The 23,570-nt window shown below is 52.0% G+C and overlaps 1 protein-coding gene across 3 annotated transcripts; it reads left to right on the forward strand.

Moving 5' to 3' along the window:
* Positions 1-890: 890 nt before the first annotated feature.
* Positions 891-22,150, forward strand: LOC107207802 (aryl hydrocarbon receptor-like). 3 transcript variants are annotated; one of them, XM_015635520.3, is made up of 11 exons: positions 891-1,156; positions 1,239-1,426; positions 12,074-12,180; positions 15,681-15,770; positions 16,632-16,755; positions 16,995-17,125; positions 17,739-17,941; positions 18,028-18,137; positions 18,388-18,529; positions 18,896-20,456; positions 20,569-20,808. In XM_015635520.3, exons 1-11 carry the CDS (start codon positions 1,116-1,118, stop codon positions 20,722-20,724), a joined length of 2,853 nt encoding a protein of 950 aa, XP_015491006.1. In that variant the 5' UTR covers positions 891-1,115; the 3' UTR covers positions 20,725-20,808. The 3 variants fall into 3 exon arrangements, with proteins under 3 accessions (XP_015491006.1, XP_015491002.1, XP_015491003.1); XM_015635516.3 differs by having other exon boundaries at positions 892-1,156; positions 18,896-22,150; XM_015635517.3 differs by having other exon boundaries at positions 892-1,156; positions 16,632-16,737; positions 18,896-22,150.
* The last annotated feature ends 1,420 nt before the right edge of the window (positions 22,151-23,570 follow it).

Below are 23,570 nucleotides of genomic sequence, written 5' to 3' on the forward strand. Positions count from 1 at the left end.
AAACCATGTCTCTCCATTTCTTCCCTGACTGAGCAAGTGCTGGGAAAAGCCTGGTCCGGGCACTGGGCGTGTGACACTTGTGTTGTCACTGTCCCAGCTACTGCAGGGACAGCTCACTGCACCCCCAAACTGCCCTGTGGCATTGTGGGGCTCACAGGCAGGGATACACTCGGCACTGACACGCGTGGTTGTTAATATCCGACTATTAAAAATTATTACAGAGATGCCTCTGCTCGAAACAAGGTGTAAATGACACCATATGCCAACGCCAATAGTATGGATTTTTATTTAACGGTAAACATGAGGGGGAAGAGGGAAAAGAGGAAGAGGGTGAAAAGAAAGTGACAGAGAAACAGACTGCGCAGAGAAAAATCCCATTACTTTGTAGATTTCCGTGATGTTCTGCTCGTGTCTCAGTGTGCTGCCGAGGTGGTGACTGCAGACTACACCCGTCGAGTGGTGAAGGGAAAGAGTCCGACAAACACCACATCCATTTGGTTTATATTCTGCTGAGGCTACGTGGGAACATCCCCTGGGACGGGAAGCTTCACACCGGAGAATGTTGTGGATCACGGGACACTTGGGGACCCTTGGCACCCTCTGAGATGTTGCTCCAAGTGAGCCCAGTACTTTCAGCTCACGTGTGAAAGTCCCGTACTTGGGAACGGAGCCTTCACAGCTGAGCCATTCAGTGAGGGGACATTGGCATGATAAAGACTTCTCCGCATAGCAGGATTTGACTCTTATCAGCCTTTTCCCTTATCTGCAAGCCCTTCTGCAGCTGCAGGCCGCTCAGCGCACGGCTGGCAAAGCACCGGGTGCATTGTTCGAGCCCTTAGCACACACGGTCCAGTCCGTACCTCCCCTTCGCCACCCTCACATCCCCACCCACCCGTAGCTCCCTGCTCACCGCCACCCACAGCCCTTTCACCTCCTCATTAACCCACTCCATCAGCGCCCAAATCCCTTCCCAGCTCCATCACACATCAGTCCCCTGCGGCCCTAAATCCCTGTCCGTGCCCCATCGCCCCTCCGCCGGGGGCGGGCCGTTCCCATTCCCGCTCTCGCTGCCTCTCTCCCTGAGGGAGCGGCGCTCGGACGCTGCCGGCCCGGCCATGTACGCGGGGCGCAGGCGGAGGAAGCCGGTGCCGCGGGCGTGAGTGAGGGGCCCGGGGAAGGGCTGGGGGGGCCGGGGAAGGGCTGAGGGAGGTCCTCGGTAACGCGGTTGCGACCGGCAGGACGCGGCCAGGCCCGGCCGAAGGAGGCGGCTCCAACCCGTCCAAGCGGCACCGGGAGCGGCTGAACCGGGAGCTGGAGCGGCTGGCGGGGCTGCTGCCCTTCCCGCCCGACGTGGTGGCCGGGCTGGACAAGCTGTCGGTGCTCCGCCTCAGCGCCGGCTTCCTGCGAGCCAGGAGCGTCTTGGGCGGTAAGGGATGGTCCCAGCGCTTCCCCTGCTCGCAATCCCTGCCTGGAATTCCTGGCCCCCTCCTCCCTCAGCACTGCCTCCTCCTGCGGCTGTGTCACCCCCTCCCGGGCTGTGACACCCCTCGGCAATTCCTCTCCCCCTTCTCTCCAAAATATTTAGTGCATTTGTTTTCCTCCACAGAGTATTTTTATTTTAGTATTTTAGAGTATTATTTATTTAGTATTTTAGAGCTTAGGATTTATAGCGGTTTGTTTGTTTGTTTTTTTCCTTTCCCATAGTTTTACGGGGGTTCCCTCATCAAAAACTTGTCTTCTTTCCCTTCCAGAACGGTGCTTTTTTTCCCCCCTGGAATTTCGCATGATCCCTCCTCGAATTTTGTGGGGTTTTTTTTCACCCCCCTCGCACTTTGTGTTTCCCTCCTTGAATTTTGACGGTGTTTCCTCCACTTGACTTGGGAGAGGGAAATTGGGAAATCGAGAGGGAGGGATTTCCCTCTCCCCCTCGAATTTTGCTGCTTTGGTTTTTATTTTCCCCCTCGAATTTTGGGTTTAGTTTCTCCTCCCGCCCTCCCCACCTCTCCTTGGATTTTGGGGCTCCTACCCTAATTTTATTTTTCCAGCTCAAATTCTGGTGCGTTTTACCCCCTCGGATTTTGTGTCTTTCCTGTCTTTATGCCACTGGAATTTTGCCGTGCCCCCCTAGAATGTTGCTTCCCCCTCCCCCCGAATATTTTGTTCTTCACCTGACCTAAAATTTCATCTTTTTACCCCTCAGAATTCTGGTTTCTTTCCCTATAATTGCTTTTTCCCCTTTCTAGCCCCTGTTCCCTTGCTGTGCCATCTCCGGCTGCCAGGCTGGTGCTGCGTCCAGCACTGCCGTGGGATCAGAGGGATCTGGAGGGATCTGATTCTGTTTGTGGGCTCAGCTGAAGTAGAAAATTCTGGTTTATGAGGGAGGGTGAGCCAGAGCCTTGTGCGTCCCGGCTGGGGAGTTTCTCCATGGAAGTGACTTTTTTCCTTCTGTTACGGTAGACTCACTGTGCTGGCAGTGAGCAGTAATTCCCTGTGATGCGCTTAGAGCTGATGTGGGAGCCTTTTATTTCTGGGGTTCTTTTAATTTTGGGAGCCATTCCACCACACTGTTATTGTGATTACAAGGATCCCTCAGGAGGGCATTGAGGCATCCTGGAGTTTCCTGGTGGAGTAGCAGTGGCCTGAAAACGCTGCGTTTTCAGGCCACAGAAACTCCACAATTTCTCACTGAATATATTCAGTGATTTCTTTTTAATTTTTCCCCCACCTTTTCCACTCTTTTAACCCTGCTTAAAGGATTGGCAAGTGGGTGAGTTGGGAGAGTTGTTTGCCTTGCTACCCCAGGTATCAGGAAATTTACTGTTCTGAGATGGTCTCTCAGTTTTTTTGGGTCATCCCCCGATCGCCCCCCCCCGACTCCATCATTCCGACTGGTTTAATTCCATAGCACCGATTTCCCATTTGTCCAAGGCTGTAGGATGGATAGGCTTTGAGGCAGGTGTGGCAGGGAAGGAAGACAGCTTCAGCCTTTCAGATGCAAGTAGCTTAATAACAATTAAATAGAATCCTTAAATGGAACTCTGGGCAAGCTTATCAACAAAATAATTGATTTTAAGTGACTTTATTTATTTATTTATCTATCCACCCTGCTTGGGCGCTCCCTGAAAGAAGATTGTGGGAAAACAAGGACAAAACCTGTGATGTGCTGCCATGGATTGTGAGGAGAAACATCTGGAGCAGGTCTCAGGTGTTGCCCACAATTGCTGACAGCAATTCACCCAGCAGGTTTATGCCAGCCCATTCCCTGCCAGAATAAATAAATCATTATTGATTTATTAATTATTAATCAATTTTAATGTTACTTCACCATCTCAGTTTACACATAGTTGATATGTGGGGAAGTTTGTATGGGCTTAAATGTCTTTTATTTTTACAAGGATGCATTTTTCCTGGGGGCATGAAGATTTTTATTCTTTATATAGCCCCAAGGGAAGCTGTCCCTGCTGCCTCTCTGCCTGCAGTTCAGTGACAGGAATCAGACGATTTAAGGCTGTTCAGTGTTCTGTTGTTTAATCTTTGAAGTGTTTTAGACATCATCAAGCACTGCCTTTGCAGTGTCATTTACTCAACAACAGGGTTATTTAGCCAAACAAACCCTTCCTCAGGCCGGTGTGCTAGGTTGGTAGCTTTCTGCAGAGGTTTGGGAGAGTGGAGGACAAGAGCATCCTGTGTGTGTTTGTGGACCAATTCCACTCAAATCTCTCCAGTTTAACAAAGCAGGAAGCAGCTTGTGCCAGGTGTGTTCAGCAGCTCTGGGAGAGGAGGGATCACAGCCAAGGTCATCTGATCCATGGCAGGTGGAAGAGGCTCCCTTTTTGATGGGACAGCACTGCTGTCTTCTGTGAGATTCCCAGGTGCCTTTCCCTTTCCCTGTTGCGTGACTTCGCAATCCCAAGTTCACACAAGTGTTTGCTTACCATGGAAGAGGCGAGTTTAGGAGGGGAGCAGGATGATGGGAGGGATGGCAACATTGAGAGAGGTGTCCTGCCAGGGGGCAGGATATCCAGCCCATCCAACATCCATCCTGCTGGAGAAGCAGCACTGACCAGAACCCAGTACCTGCAGCAGGTAGGAAAAAAGGAGCTGAGGTTGGCTTCCAAGCTGAGGCTCCCATCCAGACATCATTGCCAGCTGATTTAAAGGCTTGTACCTCCTCCTTTCCCATCCAGGTCTCTTCCCCTACAACAGTCCTCTCAAATGCCTTATTTCTTATCCACCTTGGTGAGCAAATACTTCTAATTGTCATTCACTACCCTGACCTTCCTCCCTGCTGTGCTGGAGGCTCTTTCAGCTCATGGGGTTTGGTAGAGGTGGGACTGTGCTGCAGGGCACCTCCCTGTCCCTGTGCCACTACCCTGGGGGTGCCCAGCGTGTCACACCAGCTGTGTGCCAGCAGCTTATCCCGGTGGTGCCTGTGGGGCTGCTCCCCTCTAATCCCTGTCACGCCCCTTGGAGCAAAGGCCCAGCAAATGCTGCTGGCTGGGGAGGAGGGGTCCCTGTCTTTTCTGCCTTCCTCACCTCCTGGAAAGGGGGAGAGAAGGAAAGATGCTCCAGGGGAAGGTTTGGTGGCTTGCTCTGTGTGAGGATTTCTTACTAAAAAAAAGATGCCTCAAAGGCACCTTGTCATGTGGCTGTCGGGTGCCATCTGTGTAGCATGGGCCACTTACACCCCTGGTGGGAGTCAACTGGCAGATGTCACAACAGCCAAGGGTCACTTTGGAGAAGTGTCTCTCGCCGTTTGCTCCTGCAGCGCCCTGGAGAGGTCATCTGAGCTGTGCTTCCCATCCTACAGCAAGCCTGGCCCTTGCTGCTGTGTGTGTGTGGTGTGACACCCGGGGGGCCAGCTGGGTGTCCCCAGGACGCCCTATGCCTGTTATAGTCACCTGATGTTCAGTGACCTGTGGGATTACTCTTGATACTCTCAGTCAAGTCTGGGGTTTATGAGCTGTGGGAAGAGCAGTAGGAAGAGGTCAGTCTGTGGTGCCAGGAGATGGATGTTTGAACCCCATAGCAATGGGCTAACCTTGAAGTGAGGATCCTCGGAGATGCAGATGCACCTCTGCCTGTGTTCAGCATCCTGCCTGGCTCCCTGGCTGGGAGGATAGGGGGAAACACCCTGGCATGTGTTGTGGCCTTAGAAACTTTTGGTTCCAGAGGGGCTTGTTGGCTGCACAGTCTCTGGCTGTGGGTCAGAGAGGTGTTCTGGGCTCTGCATGCCTAAGGTCGTGTATCCAGAACTCAAGCAGTTTTTCTCTCCCATGTATCTTTAAAAGATAACACTCTGGTGGATGTTGGGGGCTTGGAGATTTTATCAGAGTCCTCTTTAAATCGCTGGGGGCTGCTGTAGGATCAATGTGCTGCCTCGGGGCTGAGCCTCACTCTTTGAACTGTGATATGAGCCCAGGTTGTTATTGCTGGAGCTGTGGTGGCCCAAAAAGTGCCTGAGCTGCCGTCGGGTCAGTCTGGAAAAGTGCTTTTAATTATATAATTATTATAGACTATGTTGTGGTTTTAAACCAGTAATTAAAAAACAATTACTTATTTTTTGCTGTGAGATATGGATTAGAACAAGAGCAAAACAGGCATAAAACTTAAAAGGAATAAAGAAAGTTTATTAACAAACCACAATAAGAACACCAGAATAAACTTCCAGAAAACCTTTTTATCCTTTACTACCCACCATTCCCTTGTTCACATGACAACAGAGACAAAAACTTTGGAACTTTGGTGGTTAAAACAGTCCCAATTCCTGCTACAGTCTTTTCATCAGTCTTTGTAGAGAAACAGAAGTTTTCTTCTGCTAATCTATGGGGTTTTCCACAAGAAAGCTATTTTTGTTATAGCTTTCTATTTTTCTGATGCCAGCTGCTCAGAACTCTTATCATCAGAATTCACTCCTCCCATTTCACATCACTCTGAGGTGTGTATGGGCCATGAGTTTAGGGATGTCATTTTAAGGATGAGTTATTCAAAGGCAAAAGTCTTCTTCATCTGTCTCTGTGAGCTTCACTAGAAAACAGTTTTCTCATTGCCCCCCAAGGCTTCTAAATCTTCTAGCACTTCACTGTATCACAATTACTCTACTTTTTACTCAAAGTCCACACTTTGAACACTCCATTCCTCCCTACATACTCTATCATGAATTAAAGGAGTTCTTTCAGGACTTTATTGTCCATCTCCATAGCTTTAACAGGAAGATATTTCAGCTTATAAAGCATCTCCTTATTCTGTACCTTTTCTGAAGCTTCTTTTCTTTCCTGTCACTGGTAGTTTATAAAGTCTCTTTACATGTTGATTATTCTCTTTTTCTTTCTCTGGATAAAAAGATTAATCTGCAAGTCTTATCTGGGTAATGAAAGGGTTAAAATCTTGCCCAGGCTTTGTAGGCCAGGCTTCTGTGATCTCTGCCGGAGCAGCGGCTGGAGCTGTCTTCGATAGAAGATTCCTCATGGCTGCTCTGGAGAGTGTGGTCACTGTCTCAGCCCGCCGCAGGTCAAGAGCTTTTTTCTTTCTTTCCTCGGCAGTCTGTGATGAATTCAGTCCCAGCAAAAACTGCAGCCGAGCCAGGGACTGGCCTGGCCCGGCCAGAGCCCGGGGCAAGCCCCGCAGGCCCCATCTCCCGGCCGGGAGCCGCAGCAGGCCCAGCCCAGCCCCTGCCCGGGCCGCATGGGCTGGGTAGGGGACGGAATCCAGCTAAAGCTCTGTTACCTTTCACAGCCAGGGAACAAAGAGGCTAAAAGTGCCCTGACTTTACATCTTAAGGTAGGGGTCACAAGTTGATCCCACTTTTCAATGGTCAAAACTGCTGTCAATTCCCAGTAATGACCCATAATTGGTCAGGAGAAAAAACTCCCATCAGTCACCAGCAACTTCAACTTCCTTAGCTCTCAAAACCACCTTAAAGGTAAAGTCACCCCATGACAGACTATCTAACTGTGCCCCTGAAACCCCTGCTTAGGGATGAGGGCTTGAGACAGGGTGCATGGGACTAACGCTGCTCATCTCTTCACTTGGGTGCTCTCCCTCCTGAGCTGTTTGTCAAGCACTGCAGAGAGCTGTAGCAGTGAAGCCTAAGGGCTGGTTTAAGAAAAACAAAGCCTGGTCCTTCCATCACTGTTGTTCTCTTTATTGCCTAGGTAATGATCTGACCTCGGAGGAGCAATTTAAAGTGGAGAAGTCTTGTGGCTTTCCTTAGGTAGGCAGTTTTTCTGATGTGTGCTTTCCTTGCCAGGTGTTTTTCCCTGGCTCTCTGGAGACCAGCTGATGGAATGCTACTGCAGCTCCCTGGGGCTCCTGAGGGCTGCTTATGAGCAACTGGGCTGTCTCAGGGCTCCTGCAAAGGGAAGCAGGGTGGGAACAAACTCCAGGCTAAGGCTTTGGGCTGGGATGATCCTTCCAGATCTAGTGGAAGGTGTCCCTGTCCACAGTAGGGGCGTGGAGCCAGGTTGTGTTTAAGGCCCCTTGCAACCCAAACCATTCTGTGATGGACAGTAAAGCTCCTGAGGGAGTGTTCCAACAGTTGATGATGCTGCAGGAAGAAGGAAAATCTGGCAGGTCCTTGTGTCTTTGTCCTTATTTAAACTCCTGCACATGCTTCTCCCTTTGAGACCCAAGTGACACAACCAAAAGCTACATGTAGTCAAGGCCTTCTTGCTTCTAAAAGTGCAGGGAGATCTTTTAAGAGGCCATCCATTATTAACCACAAGTGTTCTTGGAAAGTGGGATATCCACACCATTCAGGCAGGGATAAATAATTCATCTGTTTAATGAAATTTTTGCCAACAGGGAGCTGTGGCAGGTACGAAGTTAAGTAAAACTCTGGTATCCATTATGATTTAACAAATGGGAGGTCAGGAAGTATTTCTCAGTGGCAGGAAAATGGGCTTTGAACAGATGATGAGAACCCAAGTGATGGTTCAGCAAGGCAGGGAGAAGACAGCTCTGTGGCTTGGTCTCAGCAAATCTGTTTCCACTTCCCTCATCATTTATATGATGTTTTCTGAATTTCCAATATTTCCAATATTCATTAGCAATGAAATGTAGAAAAAAAGCAATGTTGAGGGGTTACTTTATGTGAGGGGGGTGTACCAAGCAGCAGAGTTGCAGGTCCCTCTGCCAGCGAGCAAGGAGAAGCTGGAGAAGTGGATGGGAAAGGGAGATCTGCAGATCCACTCGTGGAAGTAGAGACTTTACCATGAAGTAAGACCAGCTCTTCAGAGGGTTGGCACAAATGACTGAAAGAGGTGGATAAAAGGCAGTTTTGTGAAGAAGTCAATCAATCTTTCCCCCAGAGTGGCTGATACATGCTGGGTGTTTGACAGAAGGCTTGTAGGGAGCACCATTACCAAAATCCTCCTTTCTCCCCTCTCCACAACTTGCTCAGACTAACAGTGGCCATGCAGGTGGCCCAGCCCTCTCCTGCAGCTCTTGAAGAGTCAGGAAGCAGTTTGGTTTCCTTCTCCTTCATCAACACCTGGAGCAGGTTTGGGATCGAGTTGTTTTAATTTTTCTCCTTTGCAGTCAGTGGCTGGTGGAAACCCTGCTCCCACCAGGAGCTTTTGCTGTGTGTACGGAAGGGGGCTGGGAGATATCCTCTCAAAAATGTTAATTCCTGCTTGGTGGTGCAGAGATTTTCCAGGTCTGCAAAGCCCTGGGAGGTTCAGGAGTTCACTGGCAAACCTGGTAGGCAGTGAGGTGTCCCTGCAGCACCATGTGAAACAGATTCCCAGGCTGGGAAGCACTTGGAGATGGAGGGAGGAAACCCAGCCCTGGTGGCCCCTCCTGCTCTCCTAGTGACAGCAGGGGGCCAGGCAGCAGAAAGCTGGTGAACACCGCATGTGAGGATGACTGCAGGCCAGGGAGCATTCTCCTCCTGTGAGGAGGCAGGCATGGGCTGGGAGCTCCTTCCCTGAGATGGAGAGATTTTCTTAGTCTCATCTAAAGGCTGTTTGTGGCCAAATAGCCTGCAGGTCCTGGCAGAAGATGTTTCTTGGAAGAAATAGCAGGAAAGTTGTGCAAGCCTCACTACTTTCAGGTGACCAGCTTTGCCCTCCAGCAACAAAGGTGACACCAGTGGCCTGAGGGAGGGAGCCCAGGAAAAGCCACTTCTCTCCTTTTTATTCCCATCTTTTTTTCCTGCAAGTGCCTGTCCCCCCTTAAGCAGTGAGGACAAAGGCTGCACCTGGTTTTGTGCCCTAGGTGAAGGAGAGTGCTGTGTCTGGAGCGTATCCCACCTTTCCTGGTGCCCAGCTCCAGGCAGGATACACACAGCAGGGAGGATGCCGTGGTTCCCTGGCTCATTCTGCTCCATCAGCCTGATGTGCTGTGACAGTTCTGCTGAATTGCTGACCCCAGGGGCTGCACGGGGTTATTTATGGACACACAAAGCTGGGGGACACTGGGCAGGATGCCAGCCTGGCATGGCCACAGCCTAGAGCCTGTCTTCTTTGGGGGTCCTTGGGTGACTTGGGCAGAAAAGGTGCTCTTTGGTGAAGTTTGTGGGGAAGCCTCCATGGAAATTCTGGTTTATCCCTCACACACTGGTGACTGGATCCTGTTTGGTGGCAGACATCCCCATGGAGGACAGTGGGCTGTCCTCTGCTGTCACTGTGTCTCCTCTGGGCCCACAGCCCAGATAATGATAGCAAAGCCTCTTTTTAGGCAGTGGTTGGGATCGAGTTCTGTCTGCAGGTGCGATATCAAACCATTAACCTAGGGCCCTGAGCAGGGGGCAGCACCTTTAGATGTTCTCCTGTCAGCCAGGTTTATTTTTATCTCTCACCTCCAGCACAGTGGGCTGGGAGCTCATGGGGGAGATCTGGAGTCCTTTAATAATTCATAGCTCCTGCATTTTGTTCCCAGCAATCAGAAAAGGGAGTTGCTGGAAGGGCACTGGCACAAACCTCCATCCACACCCCAGGGCCCCGCCTGGGTGTTGTGGCCTCTCTCATGCTGTTCTGCCTGGTGGCCTGGTCCTCTCTGAGGTTTTGTGCAGGCTCCAGTCTGGACAGGGAATCCTGGGTGGGCCTTCAGGGTGGGGAAGAGTGAGGCCACAGCAGCTTGTGCGTGTTCACCCCAGCTGGCTGAGGCCTGACACACAGTGCTACAAGCATGTGCTGTAACCTCAGTCCTGGTGTCAGCCCACCCCTGGCCAGCTCCTAAAAGTAGTCTGGGCAGGCTGAGCTCGGGGAATTCCCCAGAGCTCCCAGAAGCAGTGGGATTGCTGCTGTATCACATGTTTTTCTCTGGTATTAGAACTGTATTAGGACTTTGCCTTTGGTTATGGAGCAAAGCCTATCTTTGGGATGGTCCTGTGCCTGGTGAAAGAACTTTGTCTCTAAAGCCTGACTCTGAAACAGCTGCTTTCTGTAGTATCTGAGATCCTTCAGGATGTGCTCCATGGAGATGGAGGAGCTGAGTTTCAGCAGCTGCTTTGGCAAAGCACAGGGATAGCAGAGTCTGTTGCAGAGCCTGGCTTTGTTAATGTGCTGGTGGCTGTTGCCTTCTGACTCGCTGTCCAGTTGCTTCCCGAGTCCACTTGATGCTCCCATCGCCTCTGAGCCTGGCAGCCCTGCAGTCCAGGAGCTGGGAAAGGCAGATGTAAGAGAGCCCTTGCTCTTTTCTGTGCGCTGGCAGGCCACAGTGGTGCTGCAGCTGGTGTTTTGCACCTTTCCTCCCAGATCCCAGTGGGAGCAACTGGTTTACCAGCAGCCAAATGCTGTCTTCTGTCTTTGTGGTGCTGGCAAGAGGCTTCCCAGCTTTCTTGTGAGCTCCTCTGTCCTCTGGATAGGCCTGTCATGCACAGACTGGTTGTCATCTTGCCCTTTAATTATTATCCACACCAAATTATCCCCAGGAATTGTTCTCTTGGGGAGTGCAGAGCAAAGTTTACAGGCACATTCTTCAGTTCAGCTGAGTGACAGATTCCCTCGTGTTTGGATCGTGCATTGACCGCTGTTAGATCTCGAGTGTCTGTGGCTGGGTCCGTGTGTTTCCTGTGTTGTTTTTCTCCCACTGTGAGCTGTGGCTTGCCTTAATTTGGTTGAGTAAACCCACTGTGTTGCTGAACTGTAACGAGACATTATTGACTGAGCTGTGTCCTTCAAAATGGCTCATTCCTGATCTGGGATTTGCTGCAGTGCCCCCTGTGTAGGGCAGACTGCTGCTGCTGCTGCTGGCCAGCATCTGTCAGGTGCTCAGGAAGGCCATGGAGTGGCCACAAGGCCAGGGCAGTGACTGTCCCCTGTGTTGGGCATTACTGGGGCCACACCTTGAATCCTCTGTTCAGTTTTGGCCCCTCACAAACAAGAAAGACATTGAGGGGCTGGAGTGTGTCCAATGAAGGGAACAGATCTGGGGAAGGGTCTGGAGCACAAATCTGATGAGGAACAGCTGAGGGAGCTGGGAAAGGGGGTTAGCCTGAAGAGAAGGAGGCTCAGAGGGGACCTTCTTGTTCTCCACAACTCCCTGACAGGAGTGGGCTTGGCTCTGCTTTCAGGGACCAAGGGCCAGGACAAGAGGAAATGACTTCAAGTTGTGCCAGGGTGGGTTTAGTTTGGGTATTGGGAAAAATTTTGTCACAAAAGAAGTCAGGCATTAGACCAGGCTGCCCAGGGCAGTGATGGATTCACTGCCCTGGAAAGTGTTCAGAAGACCTGTGGATGTGGCAACTGGGGACATGGTTTGGAGGTGGTCTTGGCAGTGCTGAGGAATGGTTGAGCTCTATGATCTTGGTGGTCTTCTCTAACTTTAAGGATTCCATAATTCAATGACTCTGATGCCTATCTGCTTTAAGGATCCCTGGCTTTAACTGCTTTTTTCATATTATTGAAAGTGGGGCAAAAGAAGTGGGGAAAAAAACCACTAGACTGAAACAGCTGAGGGTGTTTGAGGGGTGGGTAAACATCCCCTTAAAATCAACTCTTGTTAGAGGCGAAGCAAAAGGCTGTGACTGCGTGGTGGCTTCCCCTGGGCTACTGTCCAGCTTTACAGCACTCCAGCTTTTGTGGCAGTGTGTTTCTGCAGCACTGGTGTCCCTTCCTTTTCCTTGGTGCAGTTGCTCTGAAGAATCCTGGTGCCAAAGAAGCCCAGATGGACGCAGCCTCTGGCATTGGACCGGCTCCAGGCTCAGCAGCGGTTCCAGAGGGTGAGCTGCTCCTACAGGTTAGTGCTCCGCACAAATGCCTTCATGGGATCTTCCTCTTGTCCCTCTTCCATCTCCTTTGAGTTTTACCCCAAAACCAGGCTGTTCTTTCCCTTATGGCAGGTGATTTGTGATTTCTTGTGGTGTAGCTCACTGTGTTTCTCACTGGGCAAAGATTTGAGACCTCCAAAATTCCCTGGGTCAGAAATTGTGTTGCTTCTTCCCTGCTTTTCCCATTATTCCTGGAAAAAAATGCTATCTGTAAATAGTCTATATGTAGGGAACATCTTGCTGGATTTCCAGTCATGGAGACTGATCTTTTCTTCTTCTCCACCCACATGTGTGCCAGAGGTGAAATGAACCAAACTGAGCAAAGTGTTTGAGTTTTCAACATGGGCACAGTGATCCTGACTTGAGGATATTGGTCAAATGCTGGTGAAAACAGGGAAGAAAACATTGTGAGTGTCTCCCCTGATTTTGAGGAGGTGATGTGTGACAATGAGGGCACAGCTAGGTGCTGATGGGCCATGTGCTCATCCCTTAAACACAGGGTAGGTGGTTGTATCCCAGGAGCTGTTTTTCCCGAGTGATCTCCTTTGGTGATGCTGGAGACGAGGCTGGTGATGCTGCAGCTGTCATGGTTTGTTTAGAGCTGCCAGGAGGGCACCTTCTGTCCCCAAACTGTGCGCAGTGAATGGGAAGAGGTCGGGCTTTGGCAGCACGAGGTCCTGCAAGGACACATCTGCCATCCCCTGCCTGGCACCCGGGCACAGGCGGTGGCACTGTCCCCTGCCTGGCACCTGGGCACAAGCAGTGGCACTCTCCCCTGCCTGCCTGGCACCTGGGCACAAGCAGTGGCACTGTCCCCTGCCTGCCTGGCACCTGGGCACAGGCGGTGGCACTGTCCCCTGCCTGGCACCTGGGCACAAGCAGTGGCACTCTCCCCTGCCTGCCTGGCACCTGGGCACAGGTGGTGGCACTGTCCCCTGCCCGCCTGGCTGTCCTCCAGAATGGGCTGAGCGTGCTGGGCAGCCCCAGCTCCCGTCTGAGCACTCACTGAGCGCTCACTCAGCACAACGTGTAATTACTGTCCTGCCTGAGAGCTGAGGATCTCTGTGTCTGGTGGGAGAGGCACTAAAGCCAGCCTGGTTAATAAGCAGAAACCTGTGGGTTTCCCCTCAGGATACAACAGAACTGCTCAGCAGGACTTGCTGGGGGTTGAAGTCCTGCTCATCAGCTCCTCCCACAGGTACCATCCTTTTAGGGGTACCAAACTGGGCCTGAAAAGCTGGTTCAGCTCTCTCAGGGTCTGTGTGAGCCCAGACGTGGCAGGAGCTCAGAAGTCTGTCTCAGTGCCCCCAAGGAAACATTCCTCCATACTTATAAACATACTTCCATCTGGTCTGTCACCTCTGATGGGCAAACTTCCTTTGTCTCTTGGTCTGCTCTGGTTCTTCCCCTTTCCTTCTCTGAAGCTGCTCAAAGGGTTAAAGTGCATTTGGCCACACTAATTAACCTCTGCAGCAGATTCCCACACACTGAGATCAACCCCAGTAAATAGAGAGAGTGTTTGTGCCCGAAATAAAGGGGAGGAGAGGGGGAAAAAACTCTGACCTGGACAATGAAACAGGAGTTGGCAGCAACAATAGCTGGGCTTGGCTGAGACTACACACCAGGCCCTAATTAATGCTGATGTCTGTACATTACGAAGCGGGGGAAGCAGGCCAGGGCCGGCCACTGTGGCTTCCCTGCCAGGTTAGTGGTACAGGATGATTTTGGCTCTGAAAAGCCACAACTGCAGGAGCCCTGCCTTCCAAAGTGGTTCTGCTTTGTGCTGCCAGAGTGTCCCCATGGGGATCTGTTGTCCTTAGGGAGGGGTGGCCATGTGGTGTTGCCAGGGCAGTGAGGGCTCTTCAGCTTCTGGGAAAATAAACCAATGATTTTCATGGGGTTTCACTGCCTTTGCTCTTGGGCAGCACCACGGGCCTGAAGGTGTCTGCTGGGTGATTCTGGGGATTCTCAGAGTTGGGGACACTGAGCCAGAGAGTGGTATCTGCCAGCTGGGCTCAGGGAGTACTGCTGTGGGGCTGCTCTCAGCCTTGGCAGGGGGGTGACAAGGTCTCCAAAGCCCTGGGCTCTGTGCCACAGAGGCTTGCAAGGGTTGGTGATGTGCCTGCTGCACTTGAGGGTGCTTCCCTGATCCTGCCAGTGCCTGTGTCAGCAATGTTCTGCCTGGGGGCTCCTTCCTGCTGGCAGAGAGCAGGGATGGAGAGCCAGGGCTCCTGGAAAGGAGCTGCACTCCCAAACTGCTAGGGAAGCTCCTCTGCTGCTTCTAGTCTTCTCCAGGTGTAAAGGACACTGTCAGCCAGCACCCTGGTCCCTTCTCATGTGTCCTGTCCTGCCAGCTGTGGGGTTTTTAGCTCAGGGAAAATAACCAAATTACTTCCCAGATTTTTTAAACTGAGTCCCTCTTCAGCAAGACAGAGGCTCAGATCAGCTCAGCCTGTTCTTGTCAGGAAGTCCAGTGTTCCCTTGAATGTTGACTTTGCAATCCTGGAGCTTGAGGGGAGGATGAAAGGGCCAGCAAACTGTGAAATGTCTTAAGTGTGTAACATTAAAAAGGCAATGGAAACTTCAGATTGATGGCTGCATTTGCTCTTCTCTGTGGGGAGGGCTTGGGGCTTCAGACCTACACAGGCACAGCAGCTTTGGCTATTTATTTTGTGAAAACGGAGTACAGCATTCAGCCCTAAGGGGTGTGGGGTGTGCATGAGCCAGGTAGCGTTCCAGAGGAAGTGATCTTGGAGGTGGAGATCTTAGAGGGATTCTCCAGCCTAAATAATTCTGAGATGCTCTGGGTCACCCAGGGATTCTGTGGTTTTACCTCAAGTTCAGGCACCAGACTCAGCCTGAATCCCCTGCTGAGAAGAAATTGGCTTTTCAGAAATCAGATTGTTTTTGCTGCAATTTTGAATCTGAACCCTTAAGCTTTAGCTTGTGGCTTTTCCATTTCCACTAGTTAAGGCCCTTTAAGCACTGGCCACCTTGAGGAGGGAGTGGGCAGTGGAGACATCACCTTCCTTGGCCTTGCTCCTTATCCATGGACAGTCCAAGCACACCATGATCCTTCTCCAGACCACTTCTCTGGAACTTAGGATGGCCAAACACGGCTGCCAAGGCCCTCGAGACTGTTGGAAGGGCTCATTTCCACCAGAATGGACCAGTTCCTGATGGTGTCCACTTTCATCCTGCAAGCAGTTCAGAGATGTTTATCTGCTCCCTGCACAGGGTGAGGATAAATGCCTGAAGCTAAGTCTGAGTGAATGCTCCCAGGATGGAAGCACAGTTTTCCATCAGTCTGGATTAGGATATTTTTGGGGCAGGAATATGAAAGAGCTGTGGGACCTTGGAGAGGCCATCTCTGGTGGTTCAGCTGCCTGCTAGCCAGGCTTTGGGTGACCAGTGTCCTGGTCACTGTGAAAAGTGATGTGATTGCGGCCTGGTCTTCTCTCTCCTACAGGCTCTCAATGGCTTCGTGCTGGTGGTGACAGCAGAAGGGCTGATATTTTACTCCTCACATACAATCCAGGACTACCTGGGATTTCATCAGGTTGGTGGGACTCTGACTTGCTGTGGAGCGTTGATTTTTCCTTGGTGGTGGAGAACAGCCCCAAGTTCCCTGCAGGGAGGAGGCTCCACAGGGATGACAGGGAGCTGTTGGGGCTTTTCCTTGGTCTTGGGAATTTGGAGCCTGTATTGCCAGACATGGTCACTGGTAGGTGACAAGGGACTTCCATCAGCCCGTAGATACTTTCTACCAGCCATGTCCATGGGCTTTCATAGGGTTCATGGCCATGGTGAGATGTCCTAGGTTCCCTGCCTGTTTGCCTGGGGCATCCACTCAAATCCTGGTAAATCCTACAAGGTTCCAACACTTTGGTCACCCAGGTAACCTGGAGAGCACTAGACTTACAGGGAAGTGGGGCTTACTTCAGCTACTGTGGTTTGGTGTCACCCACACACAGCTGGCTGTCCCCAGAAGCTGGGGTAGATGAGACCTGTCCACCTGGACACTGGGAGAAAGTCCCAGGGCATTGTTCTCTTGGGAATAGTCTAGGGATGGGGTGGCCTTGCTGCTGTTTTGTTCCCAAATTCATGTTTTCATCTCATTTCATAAGTCAGCACTAGGATTTTGAGTTATGGGGATGTCAGAGGGAAGCTGTGTTTGCTCTTTAATCTTCTGCTGGGGGAGAAAGTCAGACCATGGGCAAGGGGTTCTTAAAGCCAGATGTGCTGTCTGTTTCCGCCAACATTAGGGAAAGTTTCCAACCTCATTTAACCAGGGACCCATTTGAGCACCAGGGAAGCTGGGTAAGATAAAACCAGCTGGGGCTGTGATGGGCTGTTCCCAGGTGGGACATGAAAACTGGCACTGGGGATGCAGAGCTCACAGGTGGCGTGTCCCCTCTAGACAGATGTCATGCACCAGAGCGTCTTCGAGCTGATCCACACTGAGGACCAGCCGGAGTTCAGGCGCAACCTCCACTGGTCTGTGGACCCACCACTCACTCCCAAGGGTGAGGCTCCTCCAGCAGGTGAAGGCAGGCTGCCATCTTGCATGGCTTGAGCTGTGTGGCTCCCCAGGGGTGCAGGGAGCCCAGCTCACTGTCACCACCTGCACCCATGTGGCTCAGGCCACAGCTTCACCCAGATGTTGTGGCTTTCCCTGAGTTCCTGTGCTCTGCAAACTGCTGCAGTGCCCAGTGCTGGGGACCTCCAGCCCTTGCTGGGGTGAATCCTTGCTCGATCCTTTCTCAGTCCCTCTTTTCCACAGCGGGGAAGAGTCTTGACTCTTCTGCTGCCATCTACAAGCCAGATCAGCTGCCCCCAGAAAACTCTTCCTTCCTGGAGAGGAGCTTTGTGTGCCGTTTTCGCTGCCTCCTGGATAATTCCTCCGGCTTTCTGGTGAGTACAGACCCTCCCCAGCCAGAGAGAGAGGCAGGCTTACCACAGAGGTTCATACCACCTCTGAAACTACCCCATGGAAAGATCCCGTGCTCCCTTCTGCCATGTGCAGCACCTGTCTCAGCAAGAGACTTGCCCTGTTTTTCCTAGGTTTGGCCTGTACCTACAGCCTTTCCCTGTGAGTTTTCCCTGAGTTCCTCTCCTCAGAAATGCTGAATCTTGAACAAACGTGCTTTTCCCCCTGTGTTTTGCTTGGTTTTTCTGTTAAAAGCATGTCTTAAGATCAAGTAGGTGATGGTCATCATCCCTCTTCCTCTCTGCACTGGAGAGCACAGGGTGCCCAGGGAAGCTGGGGCTGCCTCTGGATCCCTGGAAGTGTCCAAGGCCAGGCTGGACATTGGAGCTTGGAGCAGTCTGGGACAGTGGAAGGTGTCCCTGCCTGTGGCAGAGGGATTGGAATGAGATGGTCCTTAAGGTCATTCCAAACCTAAACCATGCTGTGTTTCGATGATTCTATTTACACCAACAATGCAGACAGATGTCTTGCTTTCCCTGCAGCTCTCTTCCTTCTCACTTCTCTGCATGACACTGAGATTTTTTTTTTTCTTCCCAGGCATTAAACCTTCAAGGCAGGCTGAAATTCCTTCAAGGGCAGAACAAAAGGTCTGAAGATGGCTCTGCCCTGGCCCCCCAGCTCGCTCTGTTCGCCATCTCCACACCACTGCAGCCCCCATCCATCCTGCAGATCAGAACCAAGAACATGATCTTCAGGACCAAGCACAAGCTGGACTTCACCCCCTTGGCGTGTGATGCCAAGTAAGTAGCAGAGCTTCCAGTGCTCCATTCCCAACATCCCATCCCAGCCCTGCCTGTGAGCTGGGTGTGCTCTGTGTCTCTCACAGGGGGAAGATCGTCCTGGGCTACACCGAGGCAGAGCTGCGGATGTTTGGTACCGGGTACCAGTTTGTCCACACTGCTGACACGCTGTACTGTGCTGAGAACCATGTCAGGAGTAAGAGTCCCCTCCCTGGTCACCAGTGCTGATGAGTGGGCTGGGAGTGGGGCAGTTATGTTAGCTGCTCTGTCAAGCCCAGTGGCTCTTTCCCCACACGATGCTTTGCTGTGCTGCTCCTGTCAGGTGCTTGGGGTGGAGCGTAGTGAGGGTTGTTCGGCTGCTCAGTGTCCCCTGTGCCTGCCAGCCATGCTTCCAGCTGGAAAGGGCAGTGTGCCATGGTGACAGCCCTCATGTTTCCTCCCGGCAGTGATGAAGACGGGGGAGAGCGGCCTGACGGTGTTCCGGCTGCTGACCAAGGACAACCGCTGGAAGTGGGTGCAGGCCAACGCACAGCTCGTCTACAAGAACGGCAAACCCGAATACATTGTGGTCACACAGAGACCCCTTGTGTACGTGCTGGGGCTGGCATGGGCACAGCCTGGCTTTTTCCATGGTTCTGGGATGTCCTGAGCAGGGCAGGATGTTGGGTTTGTCATTGCTGCTTGTGCCTTTTAAAGGAGCAGCCATGGGATTCTGTGCTTGCTGCTCTTGCTGCTGTTCAGCCACATCCCTGCTTGCATGACCACCCCTCAGCAGGGGGGTGATGCTTGATTATGCTGCAGATGTTTGGGTTTTCTGTGTGTGTATTTGTGTGACTGGATGCTGGCTGTAGCAAAGGGGCTTTGGCTTGTGGAGATCACAGTTGCCCATTGCAGAAGTACTTGTGGGGTGGGTTTATGCACTGTCACCCACAGTGTTCTCTTCCTGGCCTGCAGAGATGAAGAAGGAGGAGAGCACCTTCGGAAGCGGTCCATGCATCTTCCCTTTACCTTTGCTACAGGAGAGGCACTTCTATACCAAAGCTCTCACCCTCTCCCAGGCTTCCCTGACCTTTTCCAGAGCAAAGGAAAGCCCAGCAAGTCCAAGAAGCCGTCCTGCAGCCATGTAGGGCGCTCCCAGAAGAACAGCATTGACCCCAGGTCTCTACTTGGCACCGTGGTGCGACAGGACAAGGTGATGTACGCCTCCTACCTAGCTTCCCCTCCCAACCCTTCCTTCAGCACTTTCCAGCTTGGGGGCGAGTCCTTGCCAGGCGCAGGAGGGGATGCCTGGAGTATGGGCACAGCTCCAGTTTCTTCAAGGGGCAGCAGCCTCCAAGAGAAGCTGCTGGATTTGCAGCAGGAGGACTCTCTCTTGGCCACCATGGACTTGCTCTCAATTAAGAGTGACAAGTGCTGTTCAAACAAGCTCTTCAGTGCTTTGGAGGGCCTGGGCTTGCATGCTGAGGACCCAGAGCTCCTGCTGCTAGATGAGGAAATGGTGATGGTCAATATGGACCCAGACCAGTCCCTGTCCCTGAATAACAGCCTGGCCGGCAACCAGAATCTCTTCTACGTCCCCAGGCCTCCGGTGGATGAGCATGAGGGAGGGCAGCAGGTCTGTCCCTTGCCAGGCATGTCCCCCGGCCCACAGGGAGGCACTGCTGCATGCCACATGGAGAACAAGGACTCGAGGTGGCACCTGGCACAGGGTGCAGGGCAGCACAGCACTGCCCTGGGCCAGCCCCCCGGCCCCCTGTGGGAGCAGCCCCTCGGTGCTGTGAAAGGGCTGCTCCCAGAGCTGGCTGAGCAGGAGGAGCTGCCCAGTGGCTCCCAGTGGAGACCAGCCAGGGAGGAGACTGTGCTCCACTTCCAGCCAGCACAGAGCACCTCATGGGACAGGGCCCCCAGCTCAGCCGCTGGAGCCCACTGCCTACAGGAAACGCCTGGGGCCCAGCAGTTGCAGGGAGACTTCCCAGCCGTGCAGCCTCTCCAAGAGGATGCCCATCAGTCTTTCCCCCTGTCCAGCCAGTACCAGGACCATGTGGCACTGCCCAGCTGGCCAAAACACCGTCACTCACTGCTGAATGGGGTGTGTGGCCACAGCCCTAACCCCTCTCCACTCCCCAGCCCATGGCAGGACTATGTTTGCCCGCTGCTGGGCTCTCCAGCTCAGCCTGGCCTTCATGGCCTCAGCCAAAACGTGCTCTCCCAGCCCCAGGGCTGTTTGGGCCCTGGGCCTGGTGTACCCCCACAGCACTTGAACCTGAATGGATTATGCAGCATGGAAGCTGCCGGCACTGGAGACTCCTGGGAAGAGTTAGCTCCGTACCCCAGGTTTTTTCCCCCTTCCTACCAGCTTATTTCCGAAAAGCAGCTGAGCCCTGGTCTCTCCGTGCCTCAGCACCCTTTCCCCAGCTCAGCTGCAGGGCACTTAGGGAGCGTCAGCAGCCCTCTGGAGACTCTGAATTCCTATAGGACACAAGCCCCTGTGCTGAGCCAGGAGGACGGGCACTGGGTAAGGGCCTTGCTCCACTCTGGGGCTCTGTGTTTTCTGTGCTGGGAATCTGCCCAGCCAGTGCTAATAACCCCCTGCAAAGTGCCTCACCACTGTTCTCTGTCTCTCCTAGCCCCACAGCAGCTGTGGTTTGCCCAGCTCTCCCATGGGACTGCCCCAAGACCACCCAGTGCTAGGGGGAAGCCTGGCACTGCCCTGCCAGCCTCAGCCCCGAGCAGAAGTGCTGCCAGATCCCACTCACGCCTCCAGCGGGGACTTCTGTCTCTAGGAGAGACAGGGATGGACAAAGTAGGACTGTTCTCTGGTGAAGGAGCTGCCTTCAAGCTGCAGATAACAAACCTTCCCCACTGCTGTGCACATCCTACGGGTGCTACTGATGTTGGTTGCTTTGGGTCACCTGGGGGTTTTTGCTCTTCTCTCAACTTCCCACCATCCTGCTCCCTGTGCTGTTCTTGTCTTGGTGTCCCTGGTGTGGGGTGGGACAGCAGCAGGGCTGGAGGACAGATTTCCCAGGGCACTGGAGCAACCTGAGCTGTGATTGCAGGTCAGCCTGCAAGTACAACCAAAACTTTGTATTTACATACATGATCCAGCATGGATACCAGCCTCGCATGTCCTAAACAAAGAGACAGAAAATGTTTTCACCTCTGGTATTAAATCTCCTGCCAGGTATCAGTGGCTGTGGCCATGTTGTACAGATATTGCCTGTTTTTGTAAGGAAAATCAGCCCTGTATCGTGTTCTTGTGTTGCTCTGCTCCTTCCCCACCCCAGCTTTCCCTGTGTCCCAGGTGTTCCCAGTGTTTGGGATCCAGGTTAGAGCTCCTGTAACAAACACCCTGGCTTTTGTGTACTGTACAAGACATGCCCAGGTTGGCTCCTAAGCTGATTTTCTCTGGGTGCTGGCCTCTCGGGTACCCTCAGACTTCAAGTCTCAAAGTTTTCGGTTAAAAACCAGAAACTTCAGTAAGATAAAGAAAGTAAGTATAATGCTACTTAATTGTAAGTACTGAGAGAGTGGTATCTTCCCACAGAAAAAAAACCCACAGCCCATATGTGTGTATATAATATGAATGGACAGATTTTATTTTTATGCCACTCCAGTGGAAGGAAAAAACAACCTCTTAGCATCCCAAAGCAGCGTCCAGTGGAATGGGATGAAGAGGTTGTTTAAAAGATCAGAAACACAGAGATTTTTTAAGAAACCTGGCAAAGTTCATCCCTCCTCCTGCTTGCCCAGCTTTGGATTCATGTGGATTCCTATTGGTTTTGTTTCAATAAATGGTTTTGGAGATCTTCCCTGACATTTCCGTTGCTGGTTGTGTCTCTTCCCAATCTGGAGCACATCAGGGTTTGTTGGATGCAGCACTGGAGCTCAGGCCTTGCCACTGGTTACCTGGGACACAATGGGTCAGGTTGGAAGGGATCCCAAGGAGCACTTGGAGCCTTTAGGATGCACACAGTCCATCTGCCAGCTCCTGCCATGGGTGTTTGAAAACATTGGGAAATCTGACAGAGAAGGGTGAGTGTATTAAAAAAACATGTACAATATTTATATAATATATATGTATATAAAGTTGCATGTTGATGTATTGAAATATAAAGTGTGTGTATTTCTAAAGTGTCTACATATAGTTTCTAGTATGTAATAGAAAACATTTTTTAAGATAAATTAGCTGATTATTTTTCCCCTGCACTGCTGTTTTTTGACCTGGAAACTAGAGAAAACAGGTTTGTTTTCTCTGAATGCTGAATTTTCCAACATTCCCACCCCTACCTGGAACCTGCTTTTCCTTAGCAAAACAAGGCAGTTTTGTAATGTTTCTGAATTTTTGATGGAGATACGCTGGGAGCATTCGATCTTTTATGGTTTCTGTGCCCTACTCTGCCTCTTCCTCCCTTTTCCTTCAGAGGAATTGGCTCTGGACAGCACCACCTGCACTGAGGGGGATGGAGGGATGGCACCAGAGCATCCCTGGGGCTGCAGCTCGGTGACTTCCAACTGAGTCCAAGGTGCTGAACACAACCTGACCACTGCCACGCTTTCTCCTTGAGCCAGGTCCTGGATGTGTGGTGGTGTTCCATGACCAACTGCCCCAATGGGTTTTTCCTCTTCCTTGCCACATGTCTCCACAGCACTACGAGCTTCCCTGCAGCCCAGGTGGCCTCAGGAACACTGCAACCCTGCTGGGTGTGTCACCAGGGTTCTGTTTTACTGAGCACAGCGTGGATTTGTCCAGCACTGTGTCTGTGAGGCCTGTGGAGCACAAGCCATTGTTTCTGTGGAGGGAGGTGCCCTCTGCTCCCAAAGCAGGCTGGCACATCCATAATTCATGCCCATCCTCACACCAGCTGCTCCCTGGGCCTTATGGCATTGATTTTTGACATGCTGGGCTGGCCCAGGGAGCCTGGCTGGAGAAAAAACTTCCTGCTGCAGTAAGGGAGATGCTTCTGTTCATCACCCCAGCATCTGCAGCCTGCTCTGAGCTGTGGTGGTAAGAAAGGGAAGTTGGGCAGCTGTGCTGTTGTGCTCTGATTTGCACATCTGGAGGTAGCACAGTCCCATGGGGCACATTGATCCCCAAGAGCTGGATGAGGCCAAGGGAAGAGTATGGGGAGATACAGAATCATAAAATATCCTGAGTTGGAAGAATCACTTGAAGTCCTGGCCCTGCGAAGGACAGCTCCAAGAATCCCACAGTGTGCTTGGGTTCGGGGATGTTTGTGTGGCTGTAGGCTCAGCTCCATGCAGGAAAGAGCAGGAGGAGCTGTAGTGCTCCTTGCAGCAGGGTAAGATGCACCAATGGAGGGGCAGGAGGAGGAGAGCAGAGGGCATTTATTGTTTGTCTCTTTTCCCTTTCCCTTCCTGCAGCCAGGATGAGGACATGTGAGACATAGCCTGCAGCAAAAGGGGGATCCTGTCTCAAACCAGCTGGGAAAGGTTACATCTGATACTGTGAGGCTGAAAGCACCGGTCCCCAGCTGCCATCACAGAGGCCAGGATGTATCCCTGGGCCCCAGGGCAGCAGAGAGCAAGGTAAATATTTTTCTACAAGCTCAGCCTGGTGTTTGCCCACACCACCTCCGTGCACCATCCATTATAGATGGGGCCAGGA

Source organism: Parus major, chromosome 7, assembly GCF_001522545.3.
Source record: "Parus major isolate Abel chromosome 7, Parus_major1.1, whole genome shotgun sequence".
NCBI lineage: Eukaryota > Metazoa > Chordata > Aves > Passeriformes > Paridae > Parus > Parus major.

Coding starts and splice junctions, on each gene's coding strand:
- LOC107207802 (XM_015635516.3), top strand. CDS start 1,116: ATGTACGCGGGGCGCAGGCGGAGGAAGCCGGTGCCGCGGGC. Junction 1,427..12,073: donor AGCCAGGAGCGTCTTGGGCG/GTAAGGGATGGT, acceptor TCCTTGGTGCAG/TTGCTCTGAAGAATCCTGGT. Junction 12,181..15,680: donor AGGGTGAGCTGCTCCTACAG/GTTAGTGCTCCG, acceptor TCTCTCCTACAG/GCTCTCAATGGCTTCGTGCT.